This window comes from Macrobrachium rosenbergii, chromosome 27 (genome assembly GCF_040412425.1).
Source record: "Macrobrachium rosenbergii isolate ZJJX-2024 chromosome 27, ASM4041242v1, whole genome shotgun sequence".
In the NCBI taxonomy this organism is placed as follows: Eukaryota; Metazoa; Arthropoda; class Malacostraca; order Decapoda; family Palaemonidae; genus Macrobrachium; species Macrobrachium rosenbergii.
Window position 1 is genome coordinate 37,805,780 of NC_089767.1, and position 21,229 is coordinate 37,827,008.

Here is a 21,229-nt window from a genome sequence, read left to right on the forward strand (position 1 = left end):
AAAACACGATTATCTTTCCCATTTCTAAAAACTAAATTTCCCAGGACAACTATTCGTAAGAAGAAACGTTCTGGATAAAAGAGAAAAGCCAAGAAAATAACGAGATGAATAACGGAAAAGTGGCATCGGTCTAGAGATGAATAACGGAAAAGTGGCATCGGTCTAGAAGGAAGGTGAGAACCCGCCCATATGCGCATGACACAAGGCAAATTGCCAGTGCGCAGTGAAGAAGTGTGCGCTCTTATCTGGCGTTTTCTGTGGCCTGCACCGCATCCTTTACAGAGTACAGACCTCTAGTCTAGGCACTGTCAGTTTAGTTATGGCAATCGTCGTCGTTAGGGACCGCCATCGTAGCTGCGTCGCATTTAAAAAGGTCGAATCCCGTTTTCTGTGTCACGAACGAGAAATGGTTTGAACTCTTTTTCGCCATGCGGGGTAAGTTCTCAAGTCGCCGAGTTGACATACCTTCGTTTTATTTTATGTCGTTTTATTAGTTTTATCTTGTTTTATTTTATTTTGTTTGTTTTATTTTATTTTTTGTTTATTTTATTTGATCTTACCTTGCCTTGGTTTGGACTTAACCTCATTATATGTGGGGCACCACCTAGTTCGGTACGCTAAGAATATCGTTCTTTCATTAGGGAATCGAGTTTATGGTTAGGCTAACTTTTGTGCTGCTTCGACTCTTACTGTTTTTTGTTTATTTGTTTTAAATATTATCGAAAGTACCACAGCAACAACAAAAAGAATGACAGCAATAGCATTACTTCTAGCTATGCTTTTATTATTTTCATAATTAAACAAGAGACTGACTCCTATCTTCACGCGTGTGACAAAAGAAACACGTATGATTTTCAAATGTCGTAGATTAAATATTACAAGAAAATCATACGTGCTTTACTTAATACTTTCATCAGCTTAGAGACGTGACTTCACACTTGCTTTTTCCTGGTTGCACAACCAATATTGGTGCGAGCGGATTTGATATCTCCTGATTTTAATGTCAGCTACAGTGGGAGTTTCTCTTCATGGTAATTGTCTCGCATTCACATTATTATTTGCATAAGAAAGACTTAATTTCTCTAATAATATTTTTTGGAGGATAGGTCTACACACTTACTCCCTCGTCAACAAGTTTATGTTAAAAATATTTTTGGGGGATAGGTGTGCATGATATTTTGGGCGGATAGGTCTACACAGATACTTCGTCAACAAGTTAATCAAGTTAATATTATATTCTAGGCGGATAGGTCTACACAGTTACCTCGTCAACAAGTTAATGTGATGATATTTTGGGCGGATAGGTCTACACAGATGCTTCGTCAATAAGTTAATGTGATGATATTTTGGGCGGATAGGTCTACACATATACTTCGTCAACAAGTTAATCAAGTTAATATTATATTCTAGGCGGAATAGTCTACACAGTTGCCTCGTCAACAAGTTAATGTGATGATATTTTGGGAGGATAGGTCTACACAGATACTTCGATAACAAGTTAATCAAGTCAATGTTATAATATTTTGGGCGGATAAGCCTACACAGTTACCTCGTCAACAAGTTAATGTTGAGATACGTACAGGCCTACTTCATGAACAAGTTAATGTTGCAAGAGAATGGAAACGTCTTTTTTTCGATATTAAATGATAGTCATTAAGATTTACTTCAAAATGAGCCGAGAACATTAACCGCCATAGTTCACCCATTAGTGGAAAGTGCTTCCAAGCGCTATACTGGCTGTTGTGTAAATGTGGGCGCTAGTCTCATGTAAAGTGCAATATGCACATTGAGAAATAATGAATTAGTATGATATATCGGTTTTGGAAAACGGAATGAAATGAAATAAAATTTAGTATCATGCTTGCAATAATATGCTACAAACACTATACCATTACGTTAACAAGATGATTGTGGCGATGTTTTCTGAGTTTGAAAGAAATATTGAAGAAAAAAGGGAATTTTAAGTGTCCCCTGAAAAAAAAAGTTCTTGACACAGCACTATTTGAATGCAGAAACACCAGCGCTCACAAACAGTTAGCTACATATTACATGTATCAACATAAGAACACATTATTTTTTTATTTATTTTTTCTTATCTAATAACTGATCTCGTCTTTCTGTATTTCCCATTACCTTTCTGTTACTTTGTTCAAATGAACACCGTAATAGTATTTGGAAACTTGAATTTCAAGTCACTGGCCCCTGTGGTGGGCTTGTTCCATGTTTAATGGGTTAATAATAATCTAATAATAATAATAATAATAATAATAATAATAATAATAATAATAATAATAATAATAATAATAATAATAATAATAATAAATTCTTTTAAGACTTTTTTTTTTAAATTAGCATCTTGTTTTCCTATAGTGAATGGAAGGGCACACTTCAATCATAAATTTAAACTTTTTGTTGTTACTTGGAGTAAATCTTTTAATAAGTGCAAATTTCCAATGTCCTTTGGATATTTTGTCCAGTTTCCACTGAATGAAGCAATTATCTTTCATAAACTGTAAAATACTCACGATAATTTTCATCGTCTTCGTAGAGTAGGTATTAATGAAAATTCATTCTTTGTTAAGTTCGTATAATCTTTTGCTCATATCGTAGATTTTCTCAGTGAATATTCAGTGGATGTCTATTTGATTCAGTGTATACAGGCAACTCAGACTGGTGTTTGTTTGAAGCGGGTTTGTGGGGGTGGGAGGGACCGTGGGAACTTATAGAGAGGTGTGGGAAATATTCAACAGGTACATTTGGAGGGCATTATAAATTTCGCTCATCTACGAATCATAGCACCTGTTAGTACTCGGCTGTCTCCCAGCTATAACTTGACTTTTTGCGGTCTATTCGTTTTTTTTAAAGATCTTTATCAGGTCACAGTATTCCGTTAGCAGATGCACGTTGTAATGTCCTTTGTCCAGGATGACTTGCAAAAGAATAAAGCAGATTGTTTTAAGAGGGATGTCGCCTTGGAGATTGAAGACAAAGGCACATGGGCTTTAGAAGAATGTACCTTCTCTCTCTCTCTCTCTCTCTCTCTCTCTCTCTCTCTCTCTCTCTCTCTCTCTCTCTCTCACACACACACACACAGACACACACCTAACCAGAATATCTGCTCGATTTTCCTGACACTAAGCATAGTAATGAGAAACTCATTATACCTCATTCCTGTTTTATTGAAGCTCGTTGTATTTCACTTTTTCGGACCCGTGAACTTGAAGCATTTCTTGACCATGATTCTTTGTAGATGAAAAACCCCCAGTGGTATTTTTCCTTTGTTATTTGTGAAGACTACTCATCACTTAATTCTGAGTTGTTCGCTACATTCTTAAGTTAGCCAGAAGGGGGCTCTTCTTGCGCTTGTTGGAGAATTGGCTGTGTAATTAGCTTAATATTGGAGTGTTCTTCATGTTCTGTAGATTAGAGCCCACTTTCTGTAATTCCTGCTTTTTTGAAGGTTTTGAGCATATTTGGGCTCTGCGTCTGAATGTCCATGTTCCCAAGTTGAGAGAGTGGCTGTAGCAAGGGCATGGGTGCCTTTGGTTCACTTAGCCCAATTTCCAATGTTCTACAGAATCCCCTAGATTCTAGTCGTGAAGCTTATCTGACTGATATTGATTTTAGTTGTGCTTTTGACCGTTAATAATGAATCCCTAGTTTTCAAGCCTAGACAAAGGGATGTTAGGGAGTATCACACTTTCTTATATTAGTGAATTTTTTACCGCAGATAGCAAAGGTTATTGGTGATGTGTTCTGAAGTGGCTTTATGACTATAATTTCTGGCGTTCTTCAAGGGAGTCTTTGTCCTCTACTGGTTTACGTACGGTTTATGGTTTAGCCTAGAAAATAAGCTTGTTTATGCAAAGGATACTACTCAATTGTCATGAATTCCATTTGATTGTATTCCTCTACCCTATCATAAAGAGAGAGAGAGAGAGAGAGAGAGAGAGAGAGAGAGAGAGAGAGAGAGAGAGAGAGAGAGAGAGAGAGCGCCTCAACAAGATTTTTTAACCATATATTTTTAACCTTCTCAAAATATGATGACCTGAATTGTTTTCAGGTTATTATAACATGTGCCATTAATTTATAAGCTTTATCGCTACATTCGAATTAAAAGATACTATAGTAGACTTTTAAATTCTTGCTAATATTTCAAAGAGAAACGGAACAAAGACGACCCAAAATGAATTAAGATGTTTAATAGAATGGGTTTAACCTGCAAACTCAACTCTCACCTTTTGGAAAACTACTGAAAAATAATTTACAGACATTCACCCAAAACGCTTGACCTGGAAATGAGGTTACTGCTATTTTTTTCTCTAATGGTCATTCGGCCATCTGAGCCTTCTACGCTTTTCTCTCGTGCTTCGTCGTACAGGAAAGGAGCACTAGGCCTATCCCAAGACCTAAAGAAGAGAGCCATCTTCTTTAGGTCCAGGCTTATCCTATCTCCCCCGTTCGGATGCCAGATGAGCAGCCCGCCCAATCCACCTGAAATGGCAGCCACCAGCGCTGGTCTCTCCTATTTCATCTAAAGCAAAATCTTCGAATTCACCTTCAAGACCGATGATTTTGTTCTTGGTGTCATCTATGTAAGTAACGACGCTGGTGGCGGCTCATTTGTTTTGCTCATATTTCCGTAGTCTCATAGAGTAATTGGTCTAACCCTGGAGCTGCTGTTTGTCAAGGATGCCCAACCATGTTGTGAGCAATTAAGTTCGTTTACAGAAACTAAATAACTCGACAAACCACTTGGTGGCCTTGATAGCAGGTATAACATTCTACTTGATTAAAAAGGACAATCAGTTAAGCTACTAAAATCTTTACCAGTTAAGTCATGATTGTTCTTCTACCAATCAAGCATTCCACGGTCTAACGTTAACCAGTAAACAGCTGCTCGTGGTTGATTCTTTAAAACTGAGCCTCGTAAAAAAGGCGCATTCACCTCTAAACATTCCTCATTCTCGTCTCCCTTTCCGGGGCTTCAATTAAGGGACTGAGGATTTTGTACGTTACTTCAGTGTACTTCGGGTGGCTGACACCCATCCCGGTCTTGGAGTGACCTGGAAACTGTGGGTCGTCTCTTGGGAAAATAACGAACAGGCTGTCAGTGGAAAATTGGTGCCCTGAATGAGAAGTTTGCTGGGAAAAACCACCAATCGCCAAAATAAGGTTATTTTTCAACAATGGTGCAGTGGAAAACTACCTAGTACTAACTGTCACTGAATATCTTGGTCCAAATAAGTGCTATTCAAGTTTGGAGTGTTATAGTCCCCGCAGGCAAATACCAGTGTATAATAAAGTAAGGTCAATCGTATTCTTCTGCAGAAAAAATTAATTGCTTTAATTATTTTCTTATCCTCTCCCAAAAGTCTTAAAGCACACGCGCACACCGAAAGGAGTGTGAGAGAGAGTTGCTTTATTACTGTGTTCTTAGGTACAAGCAGTTTTCGTATTCAATCACGCATATTTTATCCAGACCAACGTTTCCTAGGTGAAAACATCAAGAAGTCATGGCAAATATAAATATTGTAATATATTATGATTTTATAAATAATGTTTTTATCTAGATTTTTACAGATTTTCATAAGAAAAACTGCAGCCTGTTTACAACTGAATATTCTCGAACATTCTTATTGCTCAGCGTCAAATCATTCGATTTACTACAATAACATTAACTTTTTTGCCGTAACCTTCAGCGCTTGTTTGATAGATACTTCGTGTACTTTTACATCGACATAATTCGTTATCGAAGCCAGATATCCAATTTCCGCCGCTGTTGCTATAAGCTGGGAGGGATCTCTCCTCCGACGGCCAACCACGTGGCGCCCCCTGCACCTTCCCCATATTTACTCTTATCTGTAGATAAACAGCCCTTGGAGTGCAGCCAGCGTGGTGGACGGGCTTCATAAATTGCCCCTGACATGTAGTGACAGCACCGGTCCACATGAATCATGAAGATTCGTTTGAATTCAATAAGCAATCACCGTTAATTTGCATACATATATTCTGTCGCTGATGCATAAAAAAACAGGTGTTTAATTAAGAAATACTTCGTTGTCATTCGGGTTACTTATACACTTCGCGGAACCAGGTTTTAACGCAAGGATTACATTTTAGGAAAGAAGCATGATGTGCTTCAAAGCTGACGTTCGTCAGAGTTGTCGTTACAGTCCGTTACTGAAGTAATTGCTCGGATTTAAGGTTAAAAGAGCCTAAGACCAATGAGAAGGATGGTCCCTAAGATATGCAGCCTAAATTAGAAAAGCTATGATAGCAAATGCACAAATATTCTCTTAGGTGGAAAGTTTACGTTTTATTTCATAATAATTTTACAAGAAGCAAACATGTATTAGGCACTGGTTTTCAAATAAATAGTTTTTTTTTATTAAAAATAAACATCTGGAGGGTGATTACACATATTTTCAGATAAAAAAATCAATTCTCACTTTGGCTCTGCAATTGTAAACTTGAATGGTTTCACCAAAATTCAATAATCACAAAACTTCATTGCCAATTTTCTTTCGTAGCTAACCGCAAAAATACATTTGATAACTTACAATCAATAAACAGACCTAAAAAACAGTAGGCCCAATATTTTAGACCAATTCAGCCTGTGAATCTTGGGGTCCAAGACTATACGTAGACCAATTGAGAAAAGGAGAAAGGGCAGCTAAGACTAAAATATTACTGTATTACCCCAGTGATCAATCCACTAACCACCCAGCACGGATTATCAACCAAAGTCGCAACTGTTGTTAGCCTGGGGGGGAGCCCATCCGTTTTAATACACCGAAGAAGAATTGCCATCATCGTTTCTGTTATCTTAAAAACATGCCTCTCTTCATCAACGGATGGCACAGCCTTCAAGGAGAAACCGCTTTGAAGAGTGTACTTACAAGTATATATTTATATGCATTAGTGAGAACTGTATACTTATCCTTGCTTTGGGAATGACACATGTAAAGACTAGGTCTACAAGAACTGGCCTCTGACGCTTAGACGCACATTTCAGGTTGCCTGTTGGGAATTTAGTTTTTTGTGTTAAATGATAGTGAGTTTCTCAGTGTATGGGAATAAATAAGACTTTAAAAACATATATATTTCACTAGATTATCTTTCAAGTACCCCATCAAATGTCACTGGCAATGCTAAACGATTATAAATGTCATGATAAGTAAATGTCGGTAATAATAGCAAGCGGAATAGATGATGTTACTTTTTTTATCGTGTGTGAGATTTATTGCCATTTTGAGAGTTTTCGGATATATAGGGATTTATAAGGTTTTCTGTGTGTGTTTTTCTTTCTTATTATGTTATTTGGCTCCAGATGTTTATAGGCTGATATTCTTTACGTGCTCCTGTTTGAACTTCGCAGTTGAGGATCTGAAAAATTGCCTGTCAGATGGTCCCCTCAGAGTAAACCATCTCTCTCTCTCTCTCTCTCTCTCTCTCTCTCTCTCTCTCTCTCTCATGCAGAGGGTAGCAGGAAAATTCTGCCACTCGTCTTTCTTGCACATTGTCTCCCTCACATCATCTCTCATTTCCACTCATCCCAGTCTCTCTCTCTCTCTCTCTCTCTCTCTCTCTCTCTCTCTCTCTCTCTCTCTCAGTATGGATGATGTTTAAAGCTCTCTCTAACATAAACAACAAATATATAGGCTATACTGGATATTATGTTTTAAACACATATTTGTATACATAAACTATTAATATATATATATATATATATATATATATATATATATATATATATATATATATATGTGTGTGTGTGTGTGTGTACATATATGTATGTATGTATGTATGACTGAATGACGAAAATATGGAATGTGTGTGTGTGTGTGTGTGTGTGTGTGTGTGCGCTGTCAAAAAATCAAAGATAGGAATGCTCTACGTACCATTTTCTTCAATTAAAAAAAAAACAGTATGGGGCAAATGATCTTCCTCGTAAGCAGATAACACTCGGGGGGAGGTTGTTGCATAGCTGACATGATGCGCAGCATACTTCGGCGCGTCTCTTTTGAGAAAGCGAAAATATGCCACATCTTTTAGACCGAACTGTATTTACGGTGTTAATTATTTATTATCAAACCCTGTAAAGAGCACCCTACCCAACGACTTTGCAATAGGGACGTAGAAATACATTCATAACTATAGTTTGACGAACATTTGAATACATTCTGCAGCGTGATACTAAAGTGTACCCGATGTTCTAGACTGAGATGTATTTATTTATATTAATTTTGAATATTACTACGGATAGTCGGTGGATTTGTTTCAAAATCGGTTGGCACATAATCCTTATGGCTCTGCAATAACAAGGTTCTATTACAAAAACACATAACTGTATTTTATTGAATCTTATGAAAAAAGATACATGGTACTAGAGCTATTCAACACACAACCTGCTTTAGGCCTATGGCAAATTTACACCAAAAAAGCTCAAGCAAAATGCAGATTGAAAGACGTGAATAGAAATCCTTGGATATCCTTGACACTGTCGGAAAGATGGATAGTCGGTGTATCAAGCGGACAGGAAACGGAGTTTGATAAAAGGCAGAATAGAGGGGAAGAGATACAACTTGACTGCATACTGTCACACTTTACGCTTCGTTTTACCGGCTACTTATTGTTTCACTCGCGTGATACTCATTATTGAATGAGCGTAGAACAACCTTTTACACATTGCCTACAAAGGAACATTAATTTAGTGCATTACTGTAATAATATCAAATAATAATGATACACATCCCGTATCTACCGAGAACAAATATTCTCAAGAACAGACGGTGGAGCAGTATCTTCCATTTTCAACATAATTCGACGTTATTTTGATGGTAATCTGTTCTCTCTCAGCCATAGGTCTCCTCATTTCCCTTTTCTGACAATACATAATCATAACGATTAATATTCGCTAAATCACTCATAAATAATATTTCCCTCAGTTTATGCAAACGCATAAATAATAAGTCTCCTCTACGGTGGCAACAATGTTGTCGTTTGCACGCACCGGACTTGATAAGATAAAGTGAATGCTAAGTTTTTCCTTGTTTTCTCGTTTTGTAGCCTATAATTCTGTATGCATGTAACACTCTTCGTCGAATATGTGTACATGAAAAAGTAGCTTATCGTATAAGTAAGATTCCAGGCCGATGGATAGAGAATTATTTTTACTGATATATGTGGGTATCTGGCAACATCCCTTCAGAATCCAATGGTATATTTCCCCTCTTATATTTTGTCAGGCTAGATCTAACATCATTTTGTATGAGTGAGTTTATACAGGTATTTCTTGGTATAGTGCCACCTCCGTCTTCAGAATACAGTGCCTCTCCAGTTGCACCCTACATATACTATAACCTGGATGAACCCCTGAGATTTTTTATTTCTGTCGAAGGATTGAAAGTGTTCAGTACGCTGTTCACATTAAAAAAAAAAAAAAAAGGCAGAACGTGACCACCAGTCATTGCATTAATCTTTTTTTATATGGGTATGCCACTTAGTCCAATACGTTTGTAAATTTTATGGCAGAATGCCAAAACGAATTTTACATGAATATAATGAATATTTACAGGAACAGAAGTAGACTACCGGTATCTCATTTTTACTTATTTAGCGACCATCAGATTAGGCTACAGTACCCATTTATTCTTGAATCTAATGAGCTGTTTGTCTTCATAATCTATCTATGCGGGAATAAAGATGGTAACTTAGTGGTCTGGATTATTGTACTAAATATTAATAAATAATCCTACGGCAATAAAACGTATAGTTGGAAACTGTCACAAAACAGTGTGACCAACATTAATGTCTGATTATATCCGTTAAACCCTTGAAAGTGTTTCCAAATATATCTTATTCTGTTCGGTGTTGAATGTATGTGAAAACTGACTATTATATCGTTTTGCTTTACAAGTTATGAGATGAAAGTGAATATGAAAAATTAAATTTATCTAATCTCAATCAGAGGTGCCAACTGTTCTTGCAACATGTTTAGAATGACATTCTGCCCATTCGTAGAGGGTGTATTTGCGTTCTTTTGGTGCATTAATATCGCATTCTCTTACAACTTTGCAATTTTTGAACGAGAAAAGGAGAAATTGCAAGCATTCCACCGTTTTTGCCCAGCAAGAAACTGATAGGCTTATGATAGCTCTGCCCAATAATGAAGCAAGATGCTTTTTGCAGACCAGTCAAGTACGGTAAGATTATTTCCTGTGAATATTTTTTTATATATTTTCTAGCCTTGCCCAAGTCAGAAATTCTTTCCTCAATACCAACAGATATAAATGTAAGTTATGTAACTAGTTATTGATTAAAATATTACACGCCGTTAATTCTGAAACAGGTGAATTAGGAGTACAATTTTTCAGATAGGCCCAGCAATAGATATTTTTTTATGTGATTTCGACGAGTTTGATATTTTTATGTATCGAAAATGCTTGGTTAACCAATTACAACATTCTTTTTTGTAAAAAATGGTGATCCTCAGTGGGAAACTGTATTTTTCTCTGTGTGTGGGAAATAAGGGAAGTATTTGTATGTATGGGAAATGCTTAGATGTACAGAATACTTGGTATTTCTAAGCAACAATTCTATACAGACTATTACTTTGGAAATTTATTTTTAGTATATTTATAGTGTTGCTGACGAAGAAGGTGGTGGTTTTTATTATCGGTCAATTATTATTAACCTCATATCAACCCATGGTTGGGTACCCTTTGGGAATGCAGGTTTTGCAAACAGGAGAAAGAGCAGACAGCCCTGTTATTGTTATGGAATGGTTCCGTGCATGCGCGAGTCATTAGGGAGCCATATGTTTAAGAAGGGTTTGGCTAAGGAAACCAATTGTAAAAGGAACTATACTAACCTAACGTACCCTAGCCTAACCTAACCTAGCAGGCTGTGTTATTTAGTTGGGGGGCTCCGCCTCCTGGACCCCCTGGTGAAGGAAACTCCACTTTTTTACCAAAAGCTCCCTCATAACATTGCTCATCCGTGATAGCATTCCAGGATGGCCAGCATACAACTTCTGAGGTTAATTACAGGTTAATTACAGTTGACCAACAAAAAATAATGGTAAATTCTTGATGAGCAACCAAAATACCATAGGAAAAATCAATTTCCCAAGTAATCCCCATGCAGAGCTATTGCTTATTCCACCAAATACCAGTTCCTTATTGGGCTGGTGGGTTCCGTTCTCAGGTAGCACTCTGCTGGGCGCGAGTTCAAATCTCCAACTGGCCAATGAAGAATAAGAGGAATTTATTTCTGGTGATAGAAATTCATTTCTTGCTGTAATATGGATCGGATTCCACAATAAGCTGTAGGTCTCGTTGCTAGGTAACCAACTGGTTCTTAGCCACGTAAAATAAATCTAATCCTTCGGGCCAGCCTTCTCTAGGAGAGCCGTTAATCAGCTCAGTGGTCTGGTTAAACTAAGGTATACTTAACTTTTCTACCAAATACCCTAATATCACTTAGGCCTATGACATTGGATCCTTCAGTACTTAGGCCTAATCTGACCCTAAATGTATGTCTTCTCACTGTGGTTCTCTTTACCTCATTACACTAGTGGATATGTAACAGTCCAGACCTAACCTGTTATTTACAACAAAAATTATCAGTTTGTTGAAATACCACAAAAATACTGGAAATACTGTACCCTATTTCAAGTCTCAGAATAATTGATGTTGGTAACTATTAAAGAACTTGCTTCATGATGGTCGATAGACATTGTTGTTTCATATCTGTGGGGATGACATCTTAGCCTAGTAATAACTGTTTATGGTCGTAACTGAAAAGTAACTGCGAATCAAAATGAAATGGAAGATTCGTGACTCACGAAAGAACAGGCTCAATTTTACTGTCGTTTAATTACCCTCAAAAGAAAATATGTTCTGTGGGTATTATTACTTTGCAGCATAATCTTACTGTGAATTACTTCTTAATGATTTTTTTAATGTGGATGTGGCTATTAGATTTGCATGGGTGAAAAATTGAGTCTGGGAATTGGTGTAGTGGCTCCATTTTATTAGAAACTGCTGTTTGTCTGATAAAGTAGCTTACTAATTTACTTGGTAATTTGGTTATTACAACCTTCTTTGTAAAGTGCATTGTGTCATTACAAACCAGCGGACAACTGTCAGGACAAGGGTACTTCATTTTGCCTACCATAATTACTCTGTGAAACAATCTTTAAGACAGTCTTGGTAGTTATGGTAGTGAACATTGATTTCTGTTATGTTAAATAGTCTTCATCTCATTAATAGACTAATACTTTAATTGTTTAACATAGTGGCGTGAATCCTTCGGCGCACTAGTGATCAATTTCCTCATCTTTTGAAAAAAATTTTTTTTTTTTTGGCTACTAGAATTTTTCTCTTGGTTATTGCAATTTACAAATATTTTTTTTAAATATAATTAACAATGTAATGTAAAATGTTGGGCCCAAAATTTTTTGTTGACAGTAGGCTATGTCATGCAATTAAGCTCTCAAAATGCATGTGAGGATTTAAGTGCTGCTTAAGGGGAATCTACCTAATTTTCTGTTGATACAAAAATAATGGACTCTGTCATGATAGTACCCACTGAAGGAAAAGATAAGGAGTACTTGTTATAGTTATTGAGGTTTACAGAATGGGCTTTTGATTTATTTCATAATCGCCTCCAGATCTTTTTTTTGTGCATTTTAGGTACAGGTATAATGAATAGTACAAACTCTTCTAAATAGGAGTACAATAACAGTGTACAGGCAGTCCCCGGTTTACGACGGTTCCGGCTTACGACATTCCGAGGTTACGACGCTTTTCAAATATATTCATCAGAAATTATTTCCCGGCTTACGGCGCATGTTCGGGGTTACTGACGCGTCGTCGCCGATCCGACGGAAGAAATTTGGCCCCAAAACGGCAGAATAATCATAATTTGAAGGTTTTTTTATGTAAAACTCAATAATAATGCAGTTTACGTCGTTTTCAATGCACCCAGAGCATTAAAAGTAAGGTTTTCTTATGATTTTTGACGATTTTCGACGATTTTCCGGTTTACGACGATTTTCGGGTTACGACGCGGCGCAAGAACGGAACCCCCGTCGTAAACCGGGGACCGCCTGTATTGTGATTGTCTGCTGTAAAGTACAGTGCTTTAATACTCTGTTTCAGGGATACATCGTAGGTTTCTAGTTCTGTTTTCGTTGGTTGTGGGCACAACCTTGATTTATCTGCTGTACAGTGGGGCTCCCATTCCAGGTCCTGTTAACTCCAGTAATACCACACTGTACTCAGGTAAGTTCCTTTTTTATGTTTGATCGTAGATTCCTTTTTGGCAGTAACTGATGCTGTAATGTGATTATCCCTCACATTAATCTAAATATTTTTAAGGGATTATTTTCAGTGCTTGGAAGTGATGTTATTGAAAGAAACTTTGGAATAGCAGATTTTAGGATAGAATCAGATGTTTTTGTTGCTATGGTAATGCACGATAAATGCAAGTGAATTCTGATTCCTGCATAGAAGAAGAATTCAATATAAATATAATTTCTTGATATGAAAACAAACAGATTTGATCCTTGATCTAAGATTAACTGCCTCTAAAACGGGATAGCCAATGGTTGTTCATGTCATATGAGAACAGCACTTAATCCCCAGAGCTGGAAACCAATCAAACACTTAGTGCTCATCATTCAAGTTAACACAGAACAGACTACAGCTACTTCAGTACTGTGTTGTTAAGTGGCACAATACAATAAACCCCCCCCACCCCTCCTTCAATTTGCTTTTCCATTACACATGCCTTTCACTTATTGACATTTTTTCAGTTGTCATTTCTGGTACACTAAATTACTAAAATTAAACATGTCAAGCTTATCTGGCTGTTTGTTGCACCTTGATCCTTACCTGTTTTTGTAATTTTTTGTCATTTTTCATGTTTCTAACTTCATTTTGTTAGAATTTCTATCTGTGTGCTATACTGTACTGGGAATCCCTAATTATACACTTTGAGGACTGTCACCTTCTCATTTAGTAAGGCTAGCTGGCTTGATTCATTGTCTTTTGCCGAGTCTGATTCCTGAAAATGTTCAAGAGTACTCCGTACTATGCTATGAGGTCGTTATTACTTAACAGAAGGCCCAAACCCCTAATTGTCTGATAAGTTAGGCCATATAAAGTGTCTGTCCTGTTCACAAAAGTTTTACGTTAATGAAGCTTTCTTTACAGATTTTCTTATAGGTTTGCGTCATCTGATAAACACTCCAAGCTGTGTTATACCTGATATTGATCCATTCCACCCAAGTCTCAGAAAATATATAGCCAAAGATCATAAGCCGGTAAGTTAGTTTCATAATTTTTGTAGAGTACTGTGAAGTGTATCAGTTTGCTTTCATTTTTTGTGGACATAATGTATTTGGACTTTGGGGAGGGTGACTCTGACATGAGTGCTACCTAAACTGAGGTAAAAGATGGAGGTATTTTCCAGTAGTATATGACATTACTTCAACATAACCACAGTTTTTTTTAATCCAGTTTATGAGAAAGTATACCTGAAATTCAGTTGGAGTGCACTTGGGTCCAGAAATTTTCCTAGTTTAGCCTAAGTGTTGCACACCTTTTAAGGTTAGAAGGTTATTTTCATGTTGCTGAAAACCATTCCGCTTTATATTAAGAGCGATATACTGTATAAAGATAACGAATATGGTATAGCCTGATTTTTTATAATTCTTTTTATATTCTAATTGTGAAATTTCATGAATTCTAAAATGTTCTCTAGTTATTATTATTATTATTATTATTATTATTATTATTATTATTATTATTATTATTATTATTATTATTATTATTAAAAGGATGGCTGTATTATGCAAATTTATCTTAAACAGTATCTCTTCTATTTTCCTTATACTGTAATTCACTTTTCGGGCTCAGTGATGTTGGTCAGCAACTGGCAAACATCAATAAATGGTACCGGCAGGAACCTCGCCTCAATCCCCCTGAACGCATAGAGCTCTTCTATAAAGGACAATTTCATCATGAATATAAAGAAGACAAACGTGCCATCAAAAACATCATTGAGAATAATGTCAGCCCCATTGACCCCAATAAGAATAGTCATCTGGTTATTTATTACAAGAGCAAGAAGACGAGCAGCCTGGTGATGCGTAACAATCCAGTGTCCCCTTGAAGAAAACCAACGTGGTATGCCGGTACTCATGCCCCGTCCGAGGATGCCTCGGTTCTTCCATCGGTATGACCACCATGTGTTTCTCCAAGAGGATTTCCTGCCACACCCAAGAGTGAACCATCTTTAACCATGCCAGGACCACCCATAACCAGAGAATTGCAAGAAAAGATATAATCACGAATATGGAAATAATTGACCGAACTACAGACCACTGCCGCCTGTGCCTCTTGGAAGCATTGCACATTGGGAAGGAAAAACCAATCCTCAACATTACGCAAGAAACCTTTCTCCTCCCCACAGCTGCCAGGAGGCCGGCACCGAGCGACCCCCATAGCGAACAAGCGAATCAAAATTCAGCATCTGAGGGTCGAAATTCTCCCATTCATCCCCAGCACTACAATGCCGCTCACACACAAGACGAGCCCAAACATCAATATGGGAGAGAAGGCTTCATCCGAGATGACCTGCCCAGGGCAGCCAATCATAATTCAGCACCAATCAAGACCCCACCCTATAAATATCGACCCAAGCGCCTTGTTTCCCCAGATCATTTTCAACCACGTCCAGAGGATGACCAATGAGATGGTCGAAACATGTCGACGGTACCTGAAGTAGAACCTGAATCCTTTTTCCAATATGAATGTCGTCCAGTTGCTGACCAACATCGCTGAGCCCTGAAAGCGAACAATAAGGAAAATAGAAAAGATACTGTATAAGATAAATTCGCATAATACAGCCATCCTCTTTAATAAGACCTGTTTAAGAGAGGGTCTGTTTCCTTCATATTATTATTATTATTATTATTATTATTATTATTATTATTATTATTATTATTATTATTATTATTATTATTATTATATTATGACAACACATACAATTTACAGCTGAAATGCAGTGATAAGCCTCCCCTGACAGAGGAGTCAGGAGTCTCTTTGATATTTTTCGAGGAAAGATTGCATTTCTACGGAGTATCCAATGCTTCTGCCCGGTGTTTCTACAGTGGAATTGAAAGAGTAGAAGAACAGGGCAATTACACAAAGACCTGTGACGAAAAATGGAAGTGAGTCATGCAGTTACGTGCCATTTACTCTTGTATCGCACGCATTTCTTCTTGAAATTTGATGTGTCATTTTGGTTGTTACTGATTTAACATTTACATCATAATACTGTACAAGAACATTTAAATTTTTGTATAGTTTCATTTTTTGTCTAGAGGCCTTTTATCTTTCTCTTTGTGATCTTATTTTTTTAAAGCACTATTATGTTTATGCCTGTCCAAGCTCTGCACTAGGATGGGACTTGGAGTCAAATGAGGAAACACTTGCAGCCAGGTATGCTTTTTGCAAAGGAGAATCTGTTTAGTGACTGTGGTTCACTCTTTCATTCTCTAATTGAGGTTGCAAGTCATCTTGTGATGGAAAAAAGCTCAGATATTTATTGTAACAATTTAATTTTGATACACCTGCCTCAGTCTTCACCCAGTATCTTGTGTCATGGTACAGTAACATCACTAGCTGAAAGTCCTTCTGGCACTCTTTGCTTTTGCAACATCCGTCAAATTGCATGTCAGGGTAGTCTGTCCAATGCCTTGCCAAGATCCGTAAGTGCAGCATAATCTCTGTTTGTGGTATGATGCTTTCGCTGCAGTTGATCTCTGACAGTTGGTAATTTGAACAACTTTTCCCACCCTACTGGTTGTATTCCTGCCTTCCTCAGCTGCTTCTGGTGACTTGCTTCTTATTCTTGTCAGTCCTAGGGTGTTTCTGCTTTACATTTTCCAAATATACATGCATACATACATACATACATACATACATACACTTTTCCTCTGTCATTTCTTTTTTATCTTCATTAAGCTACTTTACTATCTGAAGTTGAGAACCTGATTCCATTCCTCCAAAGTCATCTATGCTCTTGCCACTTGTCCTTTATCCTGCCCCTTCTTCTGCAGATATGTTTATCCCTTTCCCAGCCTGTTGCCTGCCAGAGCTTGAAGCCCGTTATCTCTGCAGTTTCCTTTTGTACGTCCTATTTCCATTACCATGTCTCTCTTGAAATATATCCCTATCCCAGTGGTGCATTGCATACTTCTGCTGCCAACTGTGTCTTTTCTTTCCAATTTCCAGCCTCAAAAAAAAAAAAATGATTACTGTGAAGTTGATGGTGAACAAAGCATGAGGTCAACCATAGTCAATAGTTCCTGTAATACCTATGGCTTCATTTCGCTTAATTATTGCACTTTTAGCTTATATGTTTTTAGAGTCTCCAGAGGGAATGCAGTATTTTGTTTTAGGTGTTTTCTGAGTGGAAACTGATTGATTTTGAGTTGAAATGCAGAAGTGTCTTAATCCTGATTGCTGTTGATGTCATCTTTCACATTACAGAGTACATATAGCATTTAGTAATTTTTTTTGTTATTTCTGTGTATAGTAGAGTAGAAACTAATTTTTCCCTATTTTCCTTCAGTATAAAAAAGGAGGTCCAAATACGCCAAAGAGTGACACCTATGGCAGAAGATGGCATTCTGGTGAAGTGTATGAAAATGCCTTTAAAGAAGAAGAAGACCTTTTATGAAAATGTCCACTTTTTCATACAACCAAGGAGAATCAAGAGAAAAAGAGAAGAATTCAAGGTATGTCTGCTTCACATGTTGCTGAATCTTGTCAGGATTATCATAGAGTTACTTATTAGTCTTAATATTTGTTTGTATGCCCTTGTATTTACCATACAGGGACAAATGACAATTAGTTTATCTGCCTATCTGACCAATCCTCAAAATTTCCTTCAGTCGTCACGGTTAATGTTCATTTAATGCAAAATTACTTTAATGTCTTTGTTGATAAATACTTTCAATGTCATACATAATGGGGATTCAACTCGTTACTTGCGGATCCAAGGGTCAGGGCCAAGATCATACTTATGAGGTCAAAATTCAAATAAGAATTTAATTTCGACAGTAACTTTTGAACTATACAAGATAGATACTTCACGTTAGGTATAAATATTACATTAATTAATGAAACTGGTGTGCAGGTAATGTCAGGCTTGAGGTTATACTTAAAAGTCAAAGGTTAGATAACTTATTCTTGATCAGAACTTTTGAACTATGCAGGATAGGTTTGAGTTATTATTTTATCCAACTGGCATTACAGTGCAAAATAGATACTTCATATTTGGCAATGAGGCTTATGTCCAGAATGAGATCAAGGTCATACTTAGCGGTCAGAGGTCATTTAGTGCAGTAGACAGATGACAGTGTTGGTTCTTTTAGTATCAGAAGCTTTTTAAGATGAATTCCCATTAAGGTGCTAAGATTGTTCCCCCACAATGGCTGAGGTGAGTGCTGTATAGGTAGTCCCCTACACACAAATGATTTCCTTTCCAAGAGCTTGTTTTTTTAAGTTGAATTTGTTTTAAGTCCAACAAAATTAACCTAGACATCCATCATTGTAGTTAGCCTATGACTAACTACAATGTGGTCTTTGCACTTAAGTTTATAATGAATAGAAGTCTTAAATCCTTCCTTGAAAAAGTGGCTCTACAATATGTGAAACAAAGTTTATATATTGTGTGGACACAGAAGCTTGTAACTTTGAAAGTTTGTCATTAGAGGACTGCCTGTATTAAATTTTATTAAGTTAACTTGTTAACTTCTGTTATGCCATGCTATTTATGTCACTCTCTACAACTGAGTCCATGCCTTGACCAGATAAGTAGGCTGTAACTTACCTTCAAACTAGGTTGTGTCATGCATGACCTGGTTTAGGGTAATCGGACAATGTTATGTGTCATTAAGCTCCATGGCTGGTCTTGCTGTAGGGATAGTCTGGTCATGTTCCCTGGAGAACCATTTACTGAGATTAATATGAATACTATTATAATTTATCCATGAGGTTTTACTCCCTCCTTGTGTTAACTTGTACAGATTTCACTATTTCTCACAGACAAAGTATATTTAGGGTTTTTAAATGCAAACAAAATATACAAAAAAAGTTTGAGACAAAGACTTTTAAAGAAAAACTAACACAGGAAGGCTAACTTAATTTTAAGACATACCATATTCAGGGCTGCATTCAATTTAGACAGGCTTCTCTCTCTCTCTCTCTCTCTCTCTCTCTCTCTCTCTCTCTCTCTCTCTCTCTCTCTCTCTCTCTCTCTCTCAGAATGTCCACATTGACTGTTTATCACTGTTTCCAAACTAAAGGCCCAGGTTTGAATCCTGGCTGGGACAGAGGGCTTTTTAATTATAATTCCTTGTGGGTGTTATTCCCAAGTTAGAGTGAGTTCAGTATTAAGTGGTATTTGTAACTTAATTGTTGTGAGATTAAAAAACCCACATGTGCATAATTGTCAAGCTTTTATGAAAAGTCAAGTGTTACAAACTCACCAATTGGCTGTTATGGTGGGGATGGTTCAATTTCAGCTGTCAGTACAGTACCTGTATTGGCTGTTATAGTGGAGATGGTTTGATATTAGTTCTCAGTGCAGTACCCGTATTTGTCAGGAGAATGTATGGCAGAGTCAATATCAACTTATATCTCTTGATAACCAAATGGTCAAATTGACCATTTATTGCTTTTTCTAAATCAAAGGCCTGGGTTCGAATCCTGGCCAGGGATGAAGCGGTTATAAGTTATAATTCTATTTGGACAAAAGTTATTCCTAAGGCACAGTGAATTTCATATTTGGTGATATTTGTGGCCCTATTTTTTTTTGTGTATCGTAATATACGTATGCAGAGGACCTATTGTTAACATTAGAATATAGGGAAGAGGTGGCAGAAGTGTTTAAAAGGTTGAAAAGTGGGAATGTGGAGGAGAGGACTGAAAGGCAACGTAAGCATACCAGAGATTACAGTGACTGGAAAATAATAAGTAAAGCCAGAAATGTAGGCATGGTTATGGAAAGAAGGGTGTGGGGGTGAACTCTGTACCATCTAATGAAAGAACCAGATGGTATCAGAAAATGTACATGAGGGAAGAGATATTTGATGCATGAATTGCATTAGAAAAGCTAAAGGGGAAGAGAGGTGTGTTGGAAACCTCGTTGTGGTAAAGGGACAGGTATTAGAAAAGGTAGAGTATTTCCTTTATCTTGGGAATGCATGGGACTGTGAAGTTTATGGAGAAAGAGAACTAGACTGTGGGTAAATAAAAGTATCTCTTTGGAAGAGAGAGCAAATACTTCCAATGGATGCATCATGGTCACTGAAATGGAAGATAGTAGAGAATTTGAAATTTTGTGTCTGTAGCATGTAAAGATAAATTGCTCTAGTTTGGTGGGAAAATTGCATTACAAACGAAGAACTGTTGGGGAGATGTGATGTCTAGAGGCTGTAAAAAAGATCTCAAAGATTGAAATGCTTTGAACACATTATCCGAAGAATGAGGAACGGGACAAATGCCTACAAGGAAGTTTAAGAAACCGTGGAAAAGGGAGGGAGATAGAGATCGAGACCTGATTGGAATTCAAGCTGACAGTGCACAAGACAGAAAGGCAATGGAGAGAGACCTCCTCTTACATCTAAATCTGTAAAGGGAAAAATAAATGCAAAAATAGTCATGATGCTGTGGTGATAATGTAATTTGTTTTATGACTTGGAGACAGTTGCACTTCATTTATAATATGCAGTGTTCATAATGTTCCCTCTGAAGTTTAATTTGTTTATGCAATTTTGAAAAATATACACAACACCCAATTCTTTTAACACATCCAAACCTTGAAAACTGGAAAGCTAATAAGTAACTGATCAAAGTATTGTAGTACACCCCTCTTAGACATGCCCGTGTAGATACTGTATGTATAACTGAATTTATGTTTACTTTCATTTTTGTTCTTGTAACAGGAATTTACTTTTACCCATAACAGGCCAACTTTGGGGAAAGAAGGCGTGAAAATCTAAGTGTTATCATTCTAGGAACAGATTCTGTATCACGAGGTAATCTTCGTCGCCACATGCCAAGAACTTTTGCATACCTCACTGAAAACCTCAAGGTTATAGATCTGAAAGGTTTCAATAAAATTGGTGATAACACTGATCCTA

The 21,229-nt window shown here is 37.0% G+C and overlaps 1 protein-coding gene across 4 annotated transcripts in view; it reads left to right on the top strand.

The window, feature by feature from the left end:
* The first annotated feature begins 200 nt into the window (after positions 1-200).
* Positions 201-21,229, top strand: part of LOC136853659 (uncharacterized) — a 27,283-nt gene continuing 6,254 nt past the window's right edge. The window contains exons 1-6 of one of the 4 annotated variants that reach the window (XM_067129578.1): positions 201-435; positions 13,170-13,292; positions 14,226-14,335; positions 16,071-16,246; positions 17,653-17,818; positions 21,055-21,229. The exon at positions 21,055-21,229 is cut by the window's right edge and continues 727 nt beyond it. In XM_067129578.1, coding sequence (XP_066985679.1) covers positions 429-435; positions 13,170-13,292; positions 14,226-14,335; positions 16,071-16,246; positions 17,653-17,818; positions 21,055-21,229 — 757 coding nt within the window. In that variant the 5' untranslated portion in view covers positions 201-428. Of the gene's footprint in view, positions 436-9,819; positions 10,209-13,169; positions 13,293-14,225; positions 14,336-16,070; positions 16,247-17,652; positions 17,819-21,054 lie in introns of those variants that run through there. The other 3 variants (XM_067129576.1, XM_067129577.1, XM_067129579.1) reach the window with 3 other exon arrangements.